The sequence below is a fragment of the Lolium rigidum genome, chromosome 3 (assembly GCF_022539505.1).
Source record: "Lolium rigidum isolate FL_2022 chromosome 3, APGP_CSIRO_Lrig_0.1, whole genome shotgun sequence".
Classification (NCBI taxonomy): Eukaryota; Viridiplantae; Streptophyta; class Magnoliopsida; order Poales; family Poaceae; genus Lolium; species Lolium rigidum.
This window is the reverse complement of record NC_061510.1, coordinates 238790042-238803494: the sequence shown is the minus strand read 5'-3', so window position 1 is coordinate 238803494 and position 13453 is coordinate 238790042. Positions and strand designations below refer to the sequence as shown.

General features: G+C 42.3%; 1 protein-coding gene and 1 long non-coding RNA gene across 6 annotated transcripts; one reads left to right on the top strand and one right to left on the bottom strand.

Moving 5' to 3' along the window:
* The first annotated feature begins 3446 nt into the window (after positions 1–3446).
* LOC124699183 lies at positions 3447–8901 on the top strand. Of its 5 annotated transcripts, none has more exons than XR_007001313.1 (9): positions 3447–3491; positions 4959–5048; positions 5178–5557; positions 6689–6780; positions 6893–6939; positions 7011–7088; positions 7298–7398; positions 7576–7644; positions 8368–8901. It is a non-coding gene; the product is annotated as an uncharacterized LOC124699183 (long non-coding RNA). The 5 variants fall into 5 exon arrangements; XR_007001312.1 differs by having other exon boundaries at positions 4931–5048; positions 5178–5523; XR_007001311.1 differs by having other exon boundaries at positions 4931–5048; positions 7025–7088.
* A 2357-nt stretch (positions 8902–11258) lies between these two features.
* Positions 11259–13448, bottom strand: LOC124703183 (AB hydrolase superfamily protein YfhM-like). The gene is made up of 5 exons (XM_047235409.1): positions 13305–13448; positions 12978–13195; positions 12188–12349; positions 11867–12102; positions 11259–11751 (listed from the first exon to the last, which is right to left on the bottom strand). Exons 1-5 carry the CDS (start codon positions 13387–13389, stop codon positions 11499–11501), a joined length of 954 nt encoding a protein of 317 aa, XP_047091365.1. The 5' UTR covers positions 13390–13448; the 3' UTR covers positions 11259–11498.
* Positions 13449–13453: the final 5 nt, after the last annotated feature.

Below are 13453 nucleotides of genomic sequence, written 5' to 3'. Positions count from 1 at the left end.
GGAATCAAAATAAAAATAGGAAATAGCCAGAAATTAATTAGGGTAAAAAATAAATCTATCAAAGGAAACCTTTATTGTTCATAGAGGATGACATGTGGGACCGACCTGCCAGCTGCGTCGTCATGGTTTCAAAGGGGGCAGGGGATCAAAAGAAAAAGGCAAATAATCAGAAATTAGGGGTAAAAATAAATCCAACAAAGGAAACTTTTATTGTTCATAGAGGATGACATGCGGGACCCATGAGCCAGCAGCTTCCTCAACGTTTCAAAGTCGGCATGAGATTGAAAGAAAAAGGCAAGTGACCAAATATCAGGAGCAAAAAATAATCCAAGAAAAGAAATTTTATTGTACATAGAGGATGACATGCGGGTCCCATTTTGCAGCAGCGGTCTCAACATTTCCAAGGCGGCACAGGACCAAAAGAAAAATGAAGTAGCCGTAAATCGGGGGTGAAAAAAATCCAAGAAAAGAAAGATTTCAATTGGGCTGCATCCGGACATCCGGGCCTTCGAACTATCTTGCTGGGCCTTTTGACTCGTACAATTTCAGCCCACTCCAAAACAGGAAAGTTCGGATTTTTCTAAAAAAACAGAAAGTCCTATGCTTCGCAAAAACACAAATCAAGGAGATTCAACATATAAGTTTGTTTATGTAAAAATAAAGATTTAATTTATCCGTTTGCAATAGCTCGGAGCGAAATACAATGTTTATTGTCTGCAAAATAATCAAGATATCACATGTTTCTTGTACGGGGAGGCTGACATCGGGGACCCATGAGCCAGCAGCGTCGTCAACGCTTTAAAGGCGGCAGGGGATGGAAAGAAAAAATAAACCAAAAATCTGTTGGTAAAAATACAAGAAAAGAAACATTTTCGTTCTGAGAGGATGATATGCGGGACCCATGAGGCGGCAGCATCCTCGGCGTTTATTGTTCATAGAGGTTGACATGTGGGACCCGTGAGCCGACAGCCGCCACGAACGTTTTAAAGGCTGCGGGAGATCGAAAGAAAAAATAAGCCAAAAATCGTTTGGTCAACAAAATCCAAGAAAAGAAACATTTACCGTTCTGAGAGGATGAGATGCGGGACCCATGAGGCAGCAGCATCCTCAACGATTCCAAGGCGGCAGGGGATCAAAGGAAAAAAGGAAATATCCCAAAATTAATTAGGGGTTCAAAATAAATCCATCAAAGGAAACTTTTATTGTTCACAGAGGATGACATGTGGGACCGACCTGCCAGCTGTGTCGTCATCGTTTCAAAGGGGGCAGGAGATCAAAAGAAAAAGGCAAATAGCCAGAAATTAGGGGTCAAAAATAACTCCAAGAAAGGAAACTTTTATTGTTCGTAGAGGATGACATGCGGGACCCATGAGCCAGCAGCGTTACTCAACGTTTGAGAGGCGGCATGAGATCGAAAGAAAAAGGCAAGTGACAAAATATCAGGAGCCAAAGATAATCCAAGAAAAGAAAGTTTTATAGTACATAGAGGATGACATGCGGGTCCCAGTTAGCAGCAGCGGTATCACCGTTTGAGATGCGGCAGGGATCGAAAGAAAAAGGCAAGTGACAAATATGAGGAGCCAAAATAATTCAAGAAAGAAAGTTTTATAGTACATAGAGGATGACATGCGGGTCCCGATGAGTCAGCGAGCGGTACTCACCGTTTGAGAGGCGGCAGGGGATCGAAAGAAAAAGGCAAGTGACCAAATATTGAGGTGCCAAAAAAAACTCCAAGAAAATAAAGTTTTATAGTACATAGAGGATGACATGCGGGTCCCATGTAGCAGCAGCGGTATCACCGTTTGAGAGGCGGCAGGGGATCGAAAGAAAAAGGCAAGTGACCAAATATGAGGTGCCAAAAATAATTCAAGAAAAGAAAGTTTTATAGTACATAGAGGATGACATGCGGGTCCCATTTAGCAGCAGCGGTATCACCGTTTGAGAGGCGGCAGGGGATCGAAAGAAAAAGGCAAGTGACCAAATATGAGGTGCCAAAAAAATCCAAGAAAAGAAAGTTTTATAGTACATAGAGGATGACATGCGGGTCCCATAGCGCAGGGTCCTCAACGTGGCATGAGAACGAAAGAAAAATGCAAGTGACCAAATATGAGGAGCCAAAAAAATCCAAGAAAAGAAACTTTATAGTACATAGAGGATGACATGCGGGTCCCATTTAGCAGCAGCGGTATCACCGTTTGAGAGGCGAAGGGATCGAAAGAAAAAGGTAAGTGACCAAATATGAGGTGCCAAAAATAATTCAAGAAAAGAAAGTTTTATAGTACATAGAGGATGACATGCGGGTCCCAGTTAGCAGCAGCGGTATCACCGTTTGAGAGGCGGCAGGGGATCGAAAGAAAAAGACAAGTGACCAAATTTGAGGTGCCAAAAAAACTCCAAGAAAAGAAAGTTTTATAGTACATAGAGGATGACATGCGGGTCCCATTTAGCAGCAGCGGTATCAACGTTTGAGAGGCGGCAGGGGATCGAAAGAAAAAGGCAAGTGACCAAATTTGAGGTGCCAAAAAAACTCCAAGAAAAGAAAGTTGATTGCACATAGAGGATGACATGCGGGTCCCATTTAGCAGACAGCGGTCTCAACGTTTCCAAGGCGGCAAGGGATCAAAAGAAAAAGGAAGTAGCCGGAAATCGGGGGTCAAAAAAAAATCCAAGAATAGAAAAAATTTTGGTTCATAGAGGATGATATGCGGGACCCATGATCCCGCATCGTAAACGGCTCGATCGGAGAACGTTGAACGAGATGGCGCGATCGAGGAAAAAACAATGCCAGAGAGGCTGCCATCCGGGCCCTACATCCCTCGGCGGTGCGGATTTGCGTTGACTCTGCCGGCGAACCCGAGATTTCGAGATGCACCACGTCCCGGGCCACCATACGCGACGTTTTGGCCGCTTAAACGTCGGGCTAGGTGGCCTCAAAAACGAGAAAAAAAAAGTTTTGACATGCACCACGGAGGGACCAAAAATCGTCGGCCATGGTACACCAGCAACCACGGCGCGACTTCAACTTCATCGACCATGGCAACTTTTCTTGTAGTGTTTGTTCTTTGTATGTTAAATATGTTTGAACCTATTCGATTGAAGTATCCGGTGAATTGTTTAGGCTATAATCTATTCGATTGGATCAACCTGACATCATTGAGTACTACTTTTTCGCGAGCACAAAAAAAAAACACTTGCATGTCCAAAATGCGTCGAACCGCTGCCCGACGCAAACGAACATTTCGCCCCTCGCGGTCATTTTGGCGTCTGCCTGGCGACGCAAAGCGGACGGCCGCGGGAAATGTGTCGCACCTGGAGATGCCCTTAGCCTGGATAATATGCAACCCACCAACGTCTGCTTGGCACAATGGCGACCGGAAGCGGCACTCCACCACGCGTCGAAAGCACGCACCATTGCCGTACTACTCCTACTACATAATCCAAAGCCATTTAAAGTTTGTGAAGACAAGAACACCACAAGCGCCCAATCAAAGGTAAATGTTCCTTTTCCCCTCAGATCTATATCATGTTTCTGATCATCTTTTGAAGTTTTAGATACTGGTCATATTTTAGCTTTAACTGAACCTCAACTATTTCCTACAGAACTTCATGAGTATATGGTATCTATTTTCTTTTAACTGTACATGACATGATATCTAATTTCTTCATGAATATATGAATATATGATATGGAGATGCTTAGAAAATAAAGACACATGAACAAACTTTACAGTAGACGAACCAATTTTTTTGCTCTGGACAGCTGTGGCTTTGCTCTGCCTACAGCTCGTAGTTATATACACCAGTATGATAAGTTTTAGTTGCTGGTCATCTTTTGTAGTCTGGGCTCAATGTTTTCGTAGCTAGGAAGAAACCATTGCTGTAATTTTCAAGGTATGCTGTCAGCTTGCGATAATTTTCTAATTATTCTCTACAGCCTGGGGGATTGAATGATGCAGTACTCTTGATGTCTGCTGTTATTGGAACATGCTTCCGTTGTTGATGTGCTTTTTCAAGTTTGAATTTTAGGAAATAAAACCAATTTGCATCCTTCTTACAAATATGTAAGTGATTTTACAAATATGCAAGCTCGCTTTTGTAAGCAACCCTTCTGGTCCGTATGTGAGGAATGCTACTAGGCCATCCCTTGACAAGATCCTCGGCCCGAGCTATGGCCTCAACTTTATATATTTGTATGTGTGGCACGAACTATTGCCCAAACTTGAACTTTATCTGCTATGCATGGCATGAAGTATGGGCCAGAGTTCTTTGCGGCCAATTACATATGTTTCGATTCGCTGCTGTAGGTACAGCTTGTTTTGCTTTAAGAAAAAATAGGAGGAATATCATGTCCAAATTAAGTTACAAATCTGTCATAAATTGAGCGATCTTTGCAAAATGACTGCACCACAAACTTGGGGTAACAATCATTCTGTTTTACTGAAACAACTTCCTAGAGCACCAGCTGGACAGAGCTAATCAGTATTCACACATGTTTTAGGTACTTCTATATTCAGTAGGATGGAGATTGTTTTAACAGATCTCACCTTCATGATGCTTGTTTCACTGATCTTCACATGCACCACATATTTTCCATTAAATCTGAGATCTCCAAGTAGTTGTTACATCAGGTGCATACTACCAATCTTGAATGGTTGTAGAAACTGAAACCAAGTGCAACCAAAATGTGATTAAACGAAAGATTTTTGTTGCCATTGATAATCGGCTTATAGTCCTGATCTTTTGCCAGGAATGCACTTCAAGCTATGATATATTTTATGCTATCTATAGGTTACACAAATTAAATGGCCTACTGACAAAAGACTATTAGTTTGTTTTAAAGAGAACATTGAAATAAACTCTGCTTGCTTGTTTTGGTGGATTCATTCTCTCTGTTAGTTTGCTTATTACTTATTTCACGGTTTTCAGTGCAGATATTTACTTCATAATTCTGAATGCCAGATTGCAATGTGGTCTAAACTCATACTCCTGATGATGCTTGATGGCTCTACTACCACGCGAATATGCAAGAATATAGCACACGTGCTACAGGTTTTAAGCCAACATACATACTATAGATCTAAACAACATACTACTGATAGTATTAGCTATATATTCCTGCTCCTTGTTTACTCCCAGTCCATCTCCAGTATTCTTAAATCGCTGCTTTGCAAGCTGCAGATCAACCAAAAAGGCTTTGTGCAACCCAGCAACAGGTGCTGCTGCATTTCATCCTGTACAGGAAGTTAGCTTGTTCTTCTTCTGGATGCTCCACCACTAGCTTCTGGCAATACTCCTCGCATGCGTGGATCCCATCAACCATTGGCTCCCACTGAGAAAGGGCTTGGAACCCATGAAAGTAGCAAACCACAGAGCTTCTTTTGCCTCGACAACATATACCTCTCCGTGTGATCTGTGGTTATAGTTCAGATCCACCAGGCAAATAGATTTCCCGCTCTTCAGAACTGATATGGCAGCTTTGCAGCTGCTCTTTACTGCCTCTTCCTTGGATGAAGCTTCAGGACTGGTAATAGCTACTGTCTTCGGCGCCTCACCTACATGTACGTGGTTTGGAAACACATATGTTTCACAGAAATAAAGACTCTCTCCTGAACAAATAACATCGCATATGAGTCAAATGATTCGCCTTGCTTAGCCAAATGAGCTAAATAATGTCTCTGTTCTGCCAAGAAAGATAAAAAAATAAAACTAAAGTGAGTGAATGTTGATCCATTTAAATCAATTAACCAACCAATTTATAAAATTTAAAACATATTATTGTAAAACTTATAGCTTGAATACTGTCTTGCTTCAGCCTTTTGCGCCAGTGGTGCAACGGGTCATCTAGTATGAATAAATGATATGGGGATGCTTAGAAAATTAAGACACATGAACAAACTTTACAGTAAAATAACCTTTTTTTTCCTGAACAGCTGTGGCTTTGTTCTGCCTACAGCTCGCAGTTATGTACACCAGTATGAGAAGTTTTAGTTGCTGGTCTTCTTTTGTAGTCTGAGGCTCTGGGCTCAATGTTTTCGTCGCTAGGAAGAAACCATTTCTGTAATTTTCAAGCTATGCTGTCAGTTTGAGGATAATTTGCTAATTATCCTCAACAGCCTGGGGGATTGAATGATGCAGTACTCTTTTTTTTTTTCTCGAGCACATGCCAAAACATGTGTCATTATATGCAAGCGATTTAACTCTTCTGTAAGTGTCCGCTTTTGGCAGGGATCCTTTCTGTTCCTAATCATCTCCATTGTATTGTAGAACCATATTTTTTTAATATATGGCAGGGATTCTGATATATTAGAACTAGAAAAGTAGTACTGTGTGAAGAGATGAAATCAAGTGTTTGTTTATATGTTAGTAAGAGATGATAGAATGTGGGTTGTAAGTTTTGTAAATGATAGACTTGGGCTAGATGAATCTAAAAGTTATGGAGTATGCACATGACTTGGGTTTATCTGTTGGTTATGTACCGTTAAAGTATGTTATATCAAGTCTACATTTCTTCTTCTTTTCTGTCAGTGTTTTATCTGTCAGCTTTATTACCAGATTTCATGAACTGAACAAGTAGAATCTTTGATGGGATTATATGCATCTAAACAAGTTGAATCATGGACTTTAATGAACAAGCACAGTCCCCGTCTATCATCTTTACGTTTTCTATTTCTTCCCTTGATTTTTGGCAGGAAGAAAACAACAAAAGAGAAAAAGTAGAGGAAAGACGACAGAGATTCTAGGAGGGAAATAGATAAACCTGGCTAAGTTGGGTGTTCTCTAGGTTAGAATCTGCATCAACATCCTTTTCCTCCACCGAGATCCTCTCGTGGAGGATTTTCCCTCTCTTTTTCTCCTTGTTTCTGTTCTTGGCTAAGTTGGATTCTTTTCTACAGTTACGTGAGCTGCACACAAGTTTACATCATTTTATCAGGCTGATAAGGTTCACATAGCTCAAGCTTCTTAATTGAAATTGTAGTAAGTGAAAGAAATACAAACTGAGAGGCTTTACAGAGTTCTGCTATCAGGATCAAACAAAAAGCAAGGGAACGAGGGACAAAGGCTTTTCAGAGTTCTGCTGAAGCTTCTAAGGTACTGCAATGGAGAATTGGCGACTACCATGTACCATTGCATCATAAGTTATAACAGAAAAGTATCAAATGTTTATTTAAAGATGACCCTGACTGAGTTATTGCCTTTCTGTTCAATTCCTGAGAACTTTGCCTTTGTTTCACTTATTTTTCTAATCCATAAAGAATTTTTAAGATTGTACTTCTCTAATGATCCGCTGTTCATTGCAGGAGTTGTCCCACATTTAAGAGGCATTCTGAAGACTTGAAGGTGAAACAGCGCTTTACGTGGTAGGATGGTTGCTACAAATATCCGTTGTGCCGAGAAAACAGTATGTACTTTATGCTCCTTCATCTATGAAATAGGTCACTCTCTGCCTACTTAGAGCTTTAGTATTCTTATTAGGCTTGTCAGTCAATAAAAGAGAACATGAGAAACCAGAAGCTCATAATTGACGGACTGTATTTTTTTATCTTCAATGCCTGCTTCTCAATATCAGCATCCCGAGCAATGGCCTTTCCTGCCAGCTCGCCATCAACTACAAATAAATGAAGGCAAAGAAGTGCAACATCACCAGGTATTTAAGATAATTTTTGAAAGGTCACAGTGAAATAAATTCAGAATTGTCGGAGGCAGTTTATGAATACATTTCTCCATGTTATCCGCGAGTTCAATCAGGCTATTTTAATTTGTCTCTGTCTCTTCTAGATGAAATGACAATCTGGTTAATTAACTCATATATGTTGCTATCTGTAAATATATCTCCTCTCTCTAAAATATCTATAAACCTTTCAATTTGAGTACCAAAAAAATCTATTATGGCAGTATCATCTAATTTACCAATGAGTTGGTTAATAGTAGAATTTGACTGTCAGCATTTACTAAGAATTGTTGATAATCTAAAAGCTATATACTACAATCAAGTTCGCTAAGCCAGAACACAACCGGCAGTGCTTTAGTGTACACATGTATGGGAAATTGTAAAACAAATCCATTAGCAACACACTGGATTGGTGCCCATGAGAGTACACACCTTGTAATTATTATTTCTTATCGTTGTGCTTGAAACGTTTTTTAAGCACCCAAGTGATATATGCCTTATACCCAATAGTGATTGGTGGGTAGCTTTGATTGGTTCGTAACTTATTATCTGTGAAAACACGAGAGAGTATATATCTCCTAAGTAGCCTAATGGGTACAGGAGAACCAGTTTGCCACATCAAATTCGCTTGTGAACTTGTTTGCTGCTCCAACTACTGGAAGGGTGCTCTGCCTTATTTCTTGCCGTAACATATGACAGACTTTCTTCAATGGCCGAGAGGGGAATGCAAATGTGAAGATCCGTCTTGACAGGATGTTGGCCAGCCCAGCCATGGATGATCTATACAGTGGGTCAGTAGTGAGGCATTCTCCTTCTCCAAAATCTGACCATTGTGTGTTGATCACAAAGTTGCGTACGCTCTTGGATAGTGAAAGTGAAAGTGAAAGAGGGCCTAGGCCTTTTATGTATGAAGACGCTTGGCGTAGGGAGGAAAGCTACGAAAAAGCTATTATTGACAGTTGGCAGAACGGATCTGGTGCAAGAGACCTTGCAGGTCTGCAGGAGGCGTTAAGCCAGATGCAAGTTGGTCTTTCGACCTAGAGTTCAAAGAAGTTTGGTGATATAGGAAGAAGGATAAAAAAGTGTCGAAAGGCATTTGAAAAAGAGCGTGCAGATTCTTTGTACCGTGGGACTTCGGTGAGAGAAAAGGATTTGGCACCACAGCTCTCTGAACTCCTTCGGAAGGGGGAGATCATGGCTAAGCAGCGTTCGAGAGTAGACTGGCTGAAGGAGGGGGACCAGAAACCAGAATACATCATTTTTTCATGCAAGATCTTCAGTTAGGAGAAGTCAAAACCGAATCAGGGTGCTTACTGACGAGAATGGTGTAGTGCTGGAAGTGAAAGAGCATAGATGTGCAGGCTATTCTGAATTCGGTCCCAGTTAAAGTAACTAATATGATGAACAACAGATTATGCAGGCCTTTTGAGGAAAAGGAGGTGGAGAAAGCCTTGTTCGATATGAAGCCATCAAAAGCCCCTGGGGTGGATGGATTCATAGCCGGTTTCTTTCAAACACTGGCAGCTGGTTAAGGATGATGTTGCTAGTGCTGTATTGGCATTTCTACAAGGAGGTCTGTTATGGTCGGTCTGACCTATACACGCAAGAAGCCCACTAGTGGCTAGTTGTGGGCTTAGCCCAAGTAAATTAGGGGCTTATCCCAAGTAAATTCGGGTTTAGAGGATTAATCAGACAAATATTCAGTATCATACTGTCTCTATCATACTGTCTCGTCTCCTGAAGGAGACGGGAGACCCCCTGCGCCCAGCCGCACCCAACCCTAGCCGCCGCCTCCTTCCTCCGCGACGGCGCCCAGCCGCCGGCGCCGAGCCCTCCAGCCTCTCCGCCCTCACTTCCACCCTTACCACCTCCTCCCTAGACCCGTAGAACCCTAGCCCCTACCAAGGTCATATGCCTGAAATTGTCAATACAACCATTATCGTTCTGATTCCAAAAGTGAAGAATCCTCAGAACATTACCCAGTATAGGCCGATATCTTTATGTTCAAAGTGCGTTTGTTCCCAGGAGACTAATCACAGACAATGTTCTGACTGCCTATGAGTGCATCCACTCAATGAGGAAGAAGAAAGGGTGCCAAGGTTGGTGTGCGGTGAAGCTTGATATGATTAAAGCCTATGATAGAGTGGAGTGAGCCTATCTACAAGGAATTTTGCAAAAAATGGGCTTTGATGAACAATGGGTTTCTCTTGTTATGAGATGTGTGGGTACAGTCAATTTCCAGATCAAAGTTAATGGAGAATTGCTGCAGAGTTTTAAGCCCTCCCGGGGATTGCGGCAAGGTGATCCAATATCACCATATTTATTTCTTTTGTGTGGTGAGGGTTTATCATCTTTACTGAAGTTTTATGATGGAGGATGGATAGATAGAGGGATTCGGGTGTGCCCTAGTGCTCCATGGATCTCTTATTTGCTCTTTGCTGATGATTGCCTTGTCTTCCTGAGGGCTGATCAGTATTGTCTTGTTTTTGCCTTAATGCCGGTTCTGTTCCCAGTGCAGTTGAAGGGATGATAAAGCGGAGGCGTCGTATTTATACATGTATTATTTTTGTAAGGCAGATAGATCTAACAGTTTCTTGAAAGATAGACGAAGTACATAATCGTCCTTTTATAATTCCTGATTTAACTTCCTCTTCTCTCCCAGTGGTGCCCAAACAATAGGCTTATTTTTCCTAAAAAGAATACTTATAAGTTTAATAGCCGTGCTCTCAAGGGAAATGCACATTTGAGCCCATGCGCACATGCTGTTGCTACCGGAAAAAATATTTTATGTGTCAAATAATTCCGAACAAAAAATTGGCTCGCACATATCGACATTCTATGTACGCACGCCAAGTTTCATGGATAATCAACTTATATTGTGTCTTGTGTAAAAAAGATAAAAAAAAGTCTCACTAAGAGCCTTTTCTTATCACTAAATTTTGTCTTATTATATATGACACCAAAGATATCAGTTTTTCGTGAAACGACTTTACGAGAACATAGAATATTAATATGTACTCGACGCATTTTTTGCCGGATCTTTTTGATATTTTGAAATAGGTTTGAAATGCATTTAAAAAATCAGGAGTATATGCACCTGGGTTCAAACCTGCTCTCAAGGACTACTTATGTTTGGTCTCTGTTGGTTGTCCAGGTAATCTTCTCCTTTTGTTTTCACTTCTTCCATCTGTTACTTGCACGGTTGCACCGGTGTATATGATGGAATGCATCAAATGTTTTTAAGCTACTTACTCTGTTCTGAAAATGAGGGAATGTGACTAACCTACTAGATTGTTAACTATTCTAACACTGAAAAGATTATACCGTTTTGCTATGCTGCAATGCCCTTGCAACATTAAGCATCAATATACTGCAGCCGTGCCTTGCGTGCACAAGAACGCCAAGGTGGTGTAGGAGGCTCTAAAACAATCTGACGTTTTGAATGATCGCATAACACTGAATCTACTCTGAGACTCTCTTCTCTTCACGTTTGGCTGTAAAAAAATCTCTTCAGTCCCCAACTCTAGGGACTTTACTTTTTGGCTCAACACCCTGCTCTCGACGTTTGCTTGGGACGGGAGGCTATGAAATAGTTGAAAGCAGATGCAACATTAAAGAAAGTACATCCAGTATATTGGTACAACATAGTTCATACATAGTTGACTATCATACTCGAAGAAATACCAGACATCACATATCCTTCACTGAAAAAGCATTAGCAGCATCACATATACTTCACTGAAATCATATATAATAATTTCATAACATCACAGACTGTATATGATGCTTCTGAGTCTGAGATCAAGTTCAAGTGAAGCATAGAGCATCTGTCAAGCCACATGATGGTCCTTCAGGAAGCCGAGGAGGAGCTCATTGACCATGTCGGGGAACTGCTCCTGAACGAAATGGCTTCCTTCAGGGATGTATGTGACCTTCAGGTCTGGCGCAAACTTCGCCATGACGCCATCTTTCAAGACAGCCTCGATCCCCGGAAACTTGAAGACGTAATCTTTCTCCCCCATGACAACAAACACTGGGACTTGGAACTTGGGATCTTCGATTGGCTGGCTCTTATGGAGTGCCCTGTCAAATGGTACATCATACATCTCTTTCTGTCAAGATATTGATAAATGGGCCTAACAACAGTAACTATCAAGTTGCCACTATCACATGACCTGATTAACCAAGTTATGTTTACCTGTATGGCATCTCCATTGGGTACCGGAAACCGGATTTCTCGTACAGGGACGCGTAGACGGCAAGATCCTCCTCGGTGAACCACTCTGGAAGGGGAGTCGACAGGTCCGCAAGATCCATGATCTCTTGATCCTCGTTCGCTATCGGGATCTCACTTCTAGAGAAGAGAACATAGATGGTGCGCACAACTCGCTTGACGTCGTACCTGCCGAAATCCGCCTCTGCTCTTCCTGGTTCCTACAACACACAAGCTTTCTGTATCTCATCATGGAAAAAAATTCTCTGCTCATCTTTACCATGGGATTTTCAGGTTAGGGAAAACCCGCCAACGCCGAATGTAGAAGCCTTCTGGCAAGGTGGTGAAGGAGGAAGCACCATGAAGAAAAGGGATTCCCAAGCACACAACGCCACATGTGCGGTTGGGGTTACGAAGAGCAAAGTCATAAGCTGGCATGGCTCCAAAATCCTTGGCCACAATAAAAACCTGAAGTTAAGCGAGAAGGGAAGTTGTCAGATGAGAAAATTTGATCTCCCGGTGCAATTTCTGACGCATGGAACATCTTTTAAGTAATTAAAGGAGATATCTAATGATCTTATTTCTTGGAACACTTTTATGAGAAAAATACAGCAGCTTCATAGCTAGACCAGAATTCTGGAAATATAGCAATTTGGTGGCCTGTCAACAAGTGAACGATCAGAGTACATTGCATAATCCTCTCGAGCTTTTTCTCGCAAAAGCTTGGAAAACATCCTATGATGGTGGGAAGAATTTTCGTATTGTTGTTGTAGACTATCAAAGGGTTAAATGTTGAATCAATTCATCTCAAAATACTTCAAATATGCAGTTATGTCTGCTTTTTTTTTATTCAGAAAAGAAGAGGGGGGGCAGTCCTGGGCCTGCATCCAGCAATTTACGCAGATTAGTTACTCCAGTTCAGTCATTTGTTGGAATTGGAACTGAGGGGATCAAAGGAATCCACACATTGATTGATTTCAGGAGACCAACACCAACCGAGAATCCTTATCCACAACCAAGAACTGTCCCGGGGTTAGGACTCAGGACAAACTAATTTCCCCAAAAATGTCCGAGAATCGAGGGCTCGATATACTACCTTGGGGACGGAGAGCGCATCCAGGATGGCGAGGAGATCCTCGTGCAGGTCTTGGTAGGACGCCGCTTCCGGCTCCGGCGGCTGGTCGGATAGGCCGTACCCTCGCCAGTCCGGCGCGACGGCGCGGTACCCGGCGGCGGCCACGGCCAGCATCTGGTGACGCCACGAGTACCATATCTCCGGGAAGCCGTGCAGGAAGAGCACCGTCCCGAGCTCACCTGGAAGCAAGAAGAGCAACGGTCAGTCGGTCACGGCCGATGTGCGTGTGCGTTCTTGGTGGCAGAGGACTGCTTGGTGGAGGAAGGAACGGAGGGGTAGGCTGAGTACCTGTGCCTGCTTGGGCTACGTGGAGGTTGAGGCCTCTGATGGCGAGGTGGCTGTGCTCGATCTGCGGCTGCTCCACCGTAGCCATGGCTCCTCTGTGCCCTCTCCCGCTACTTCTTCACTTGATGCGGAACACACAGAGCCAAACCTCC

Excerpts from the sequence above, each read along its gene's own strand:
- LOC124703183 (XM_047235409.1), bottom strand. The coding sequence starts at position 13,389 with ATGGCTACGGTGGAGCAGCCGCAGATCGAGCACAGCCACCTCGCCATC. Across the intron at positions 13,196-13,304 it reads CGTAGCCCAAGCAGGCACAG|GTGAGCTCGGGACGGTGCTC; the intron begins GTACTCAGCCTA and ends TCTTGCTTCCAG. Across the intron at positions 12,350-12,977 it reads ATGCGCTCTCCGTCCCCAAG|GTTTTTATTGTGGCCAAGGA; the intron begins GTAGTATATCGA and ends GCTTAACTTCAG.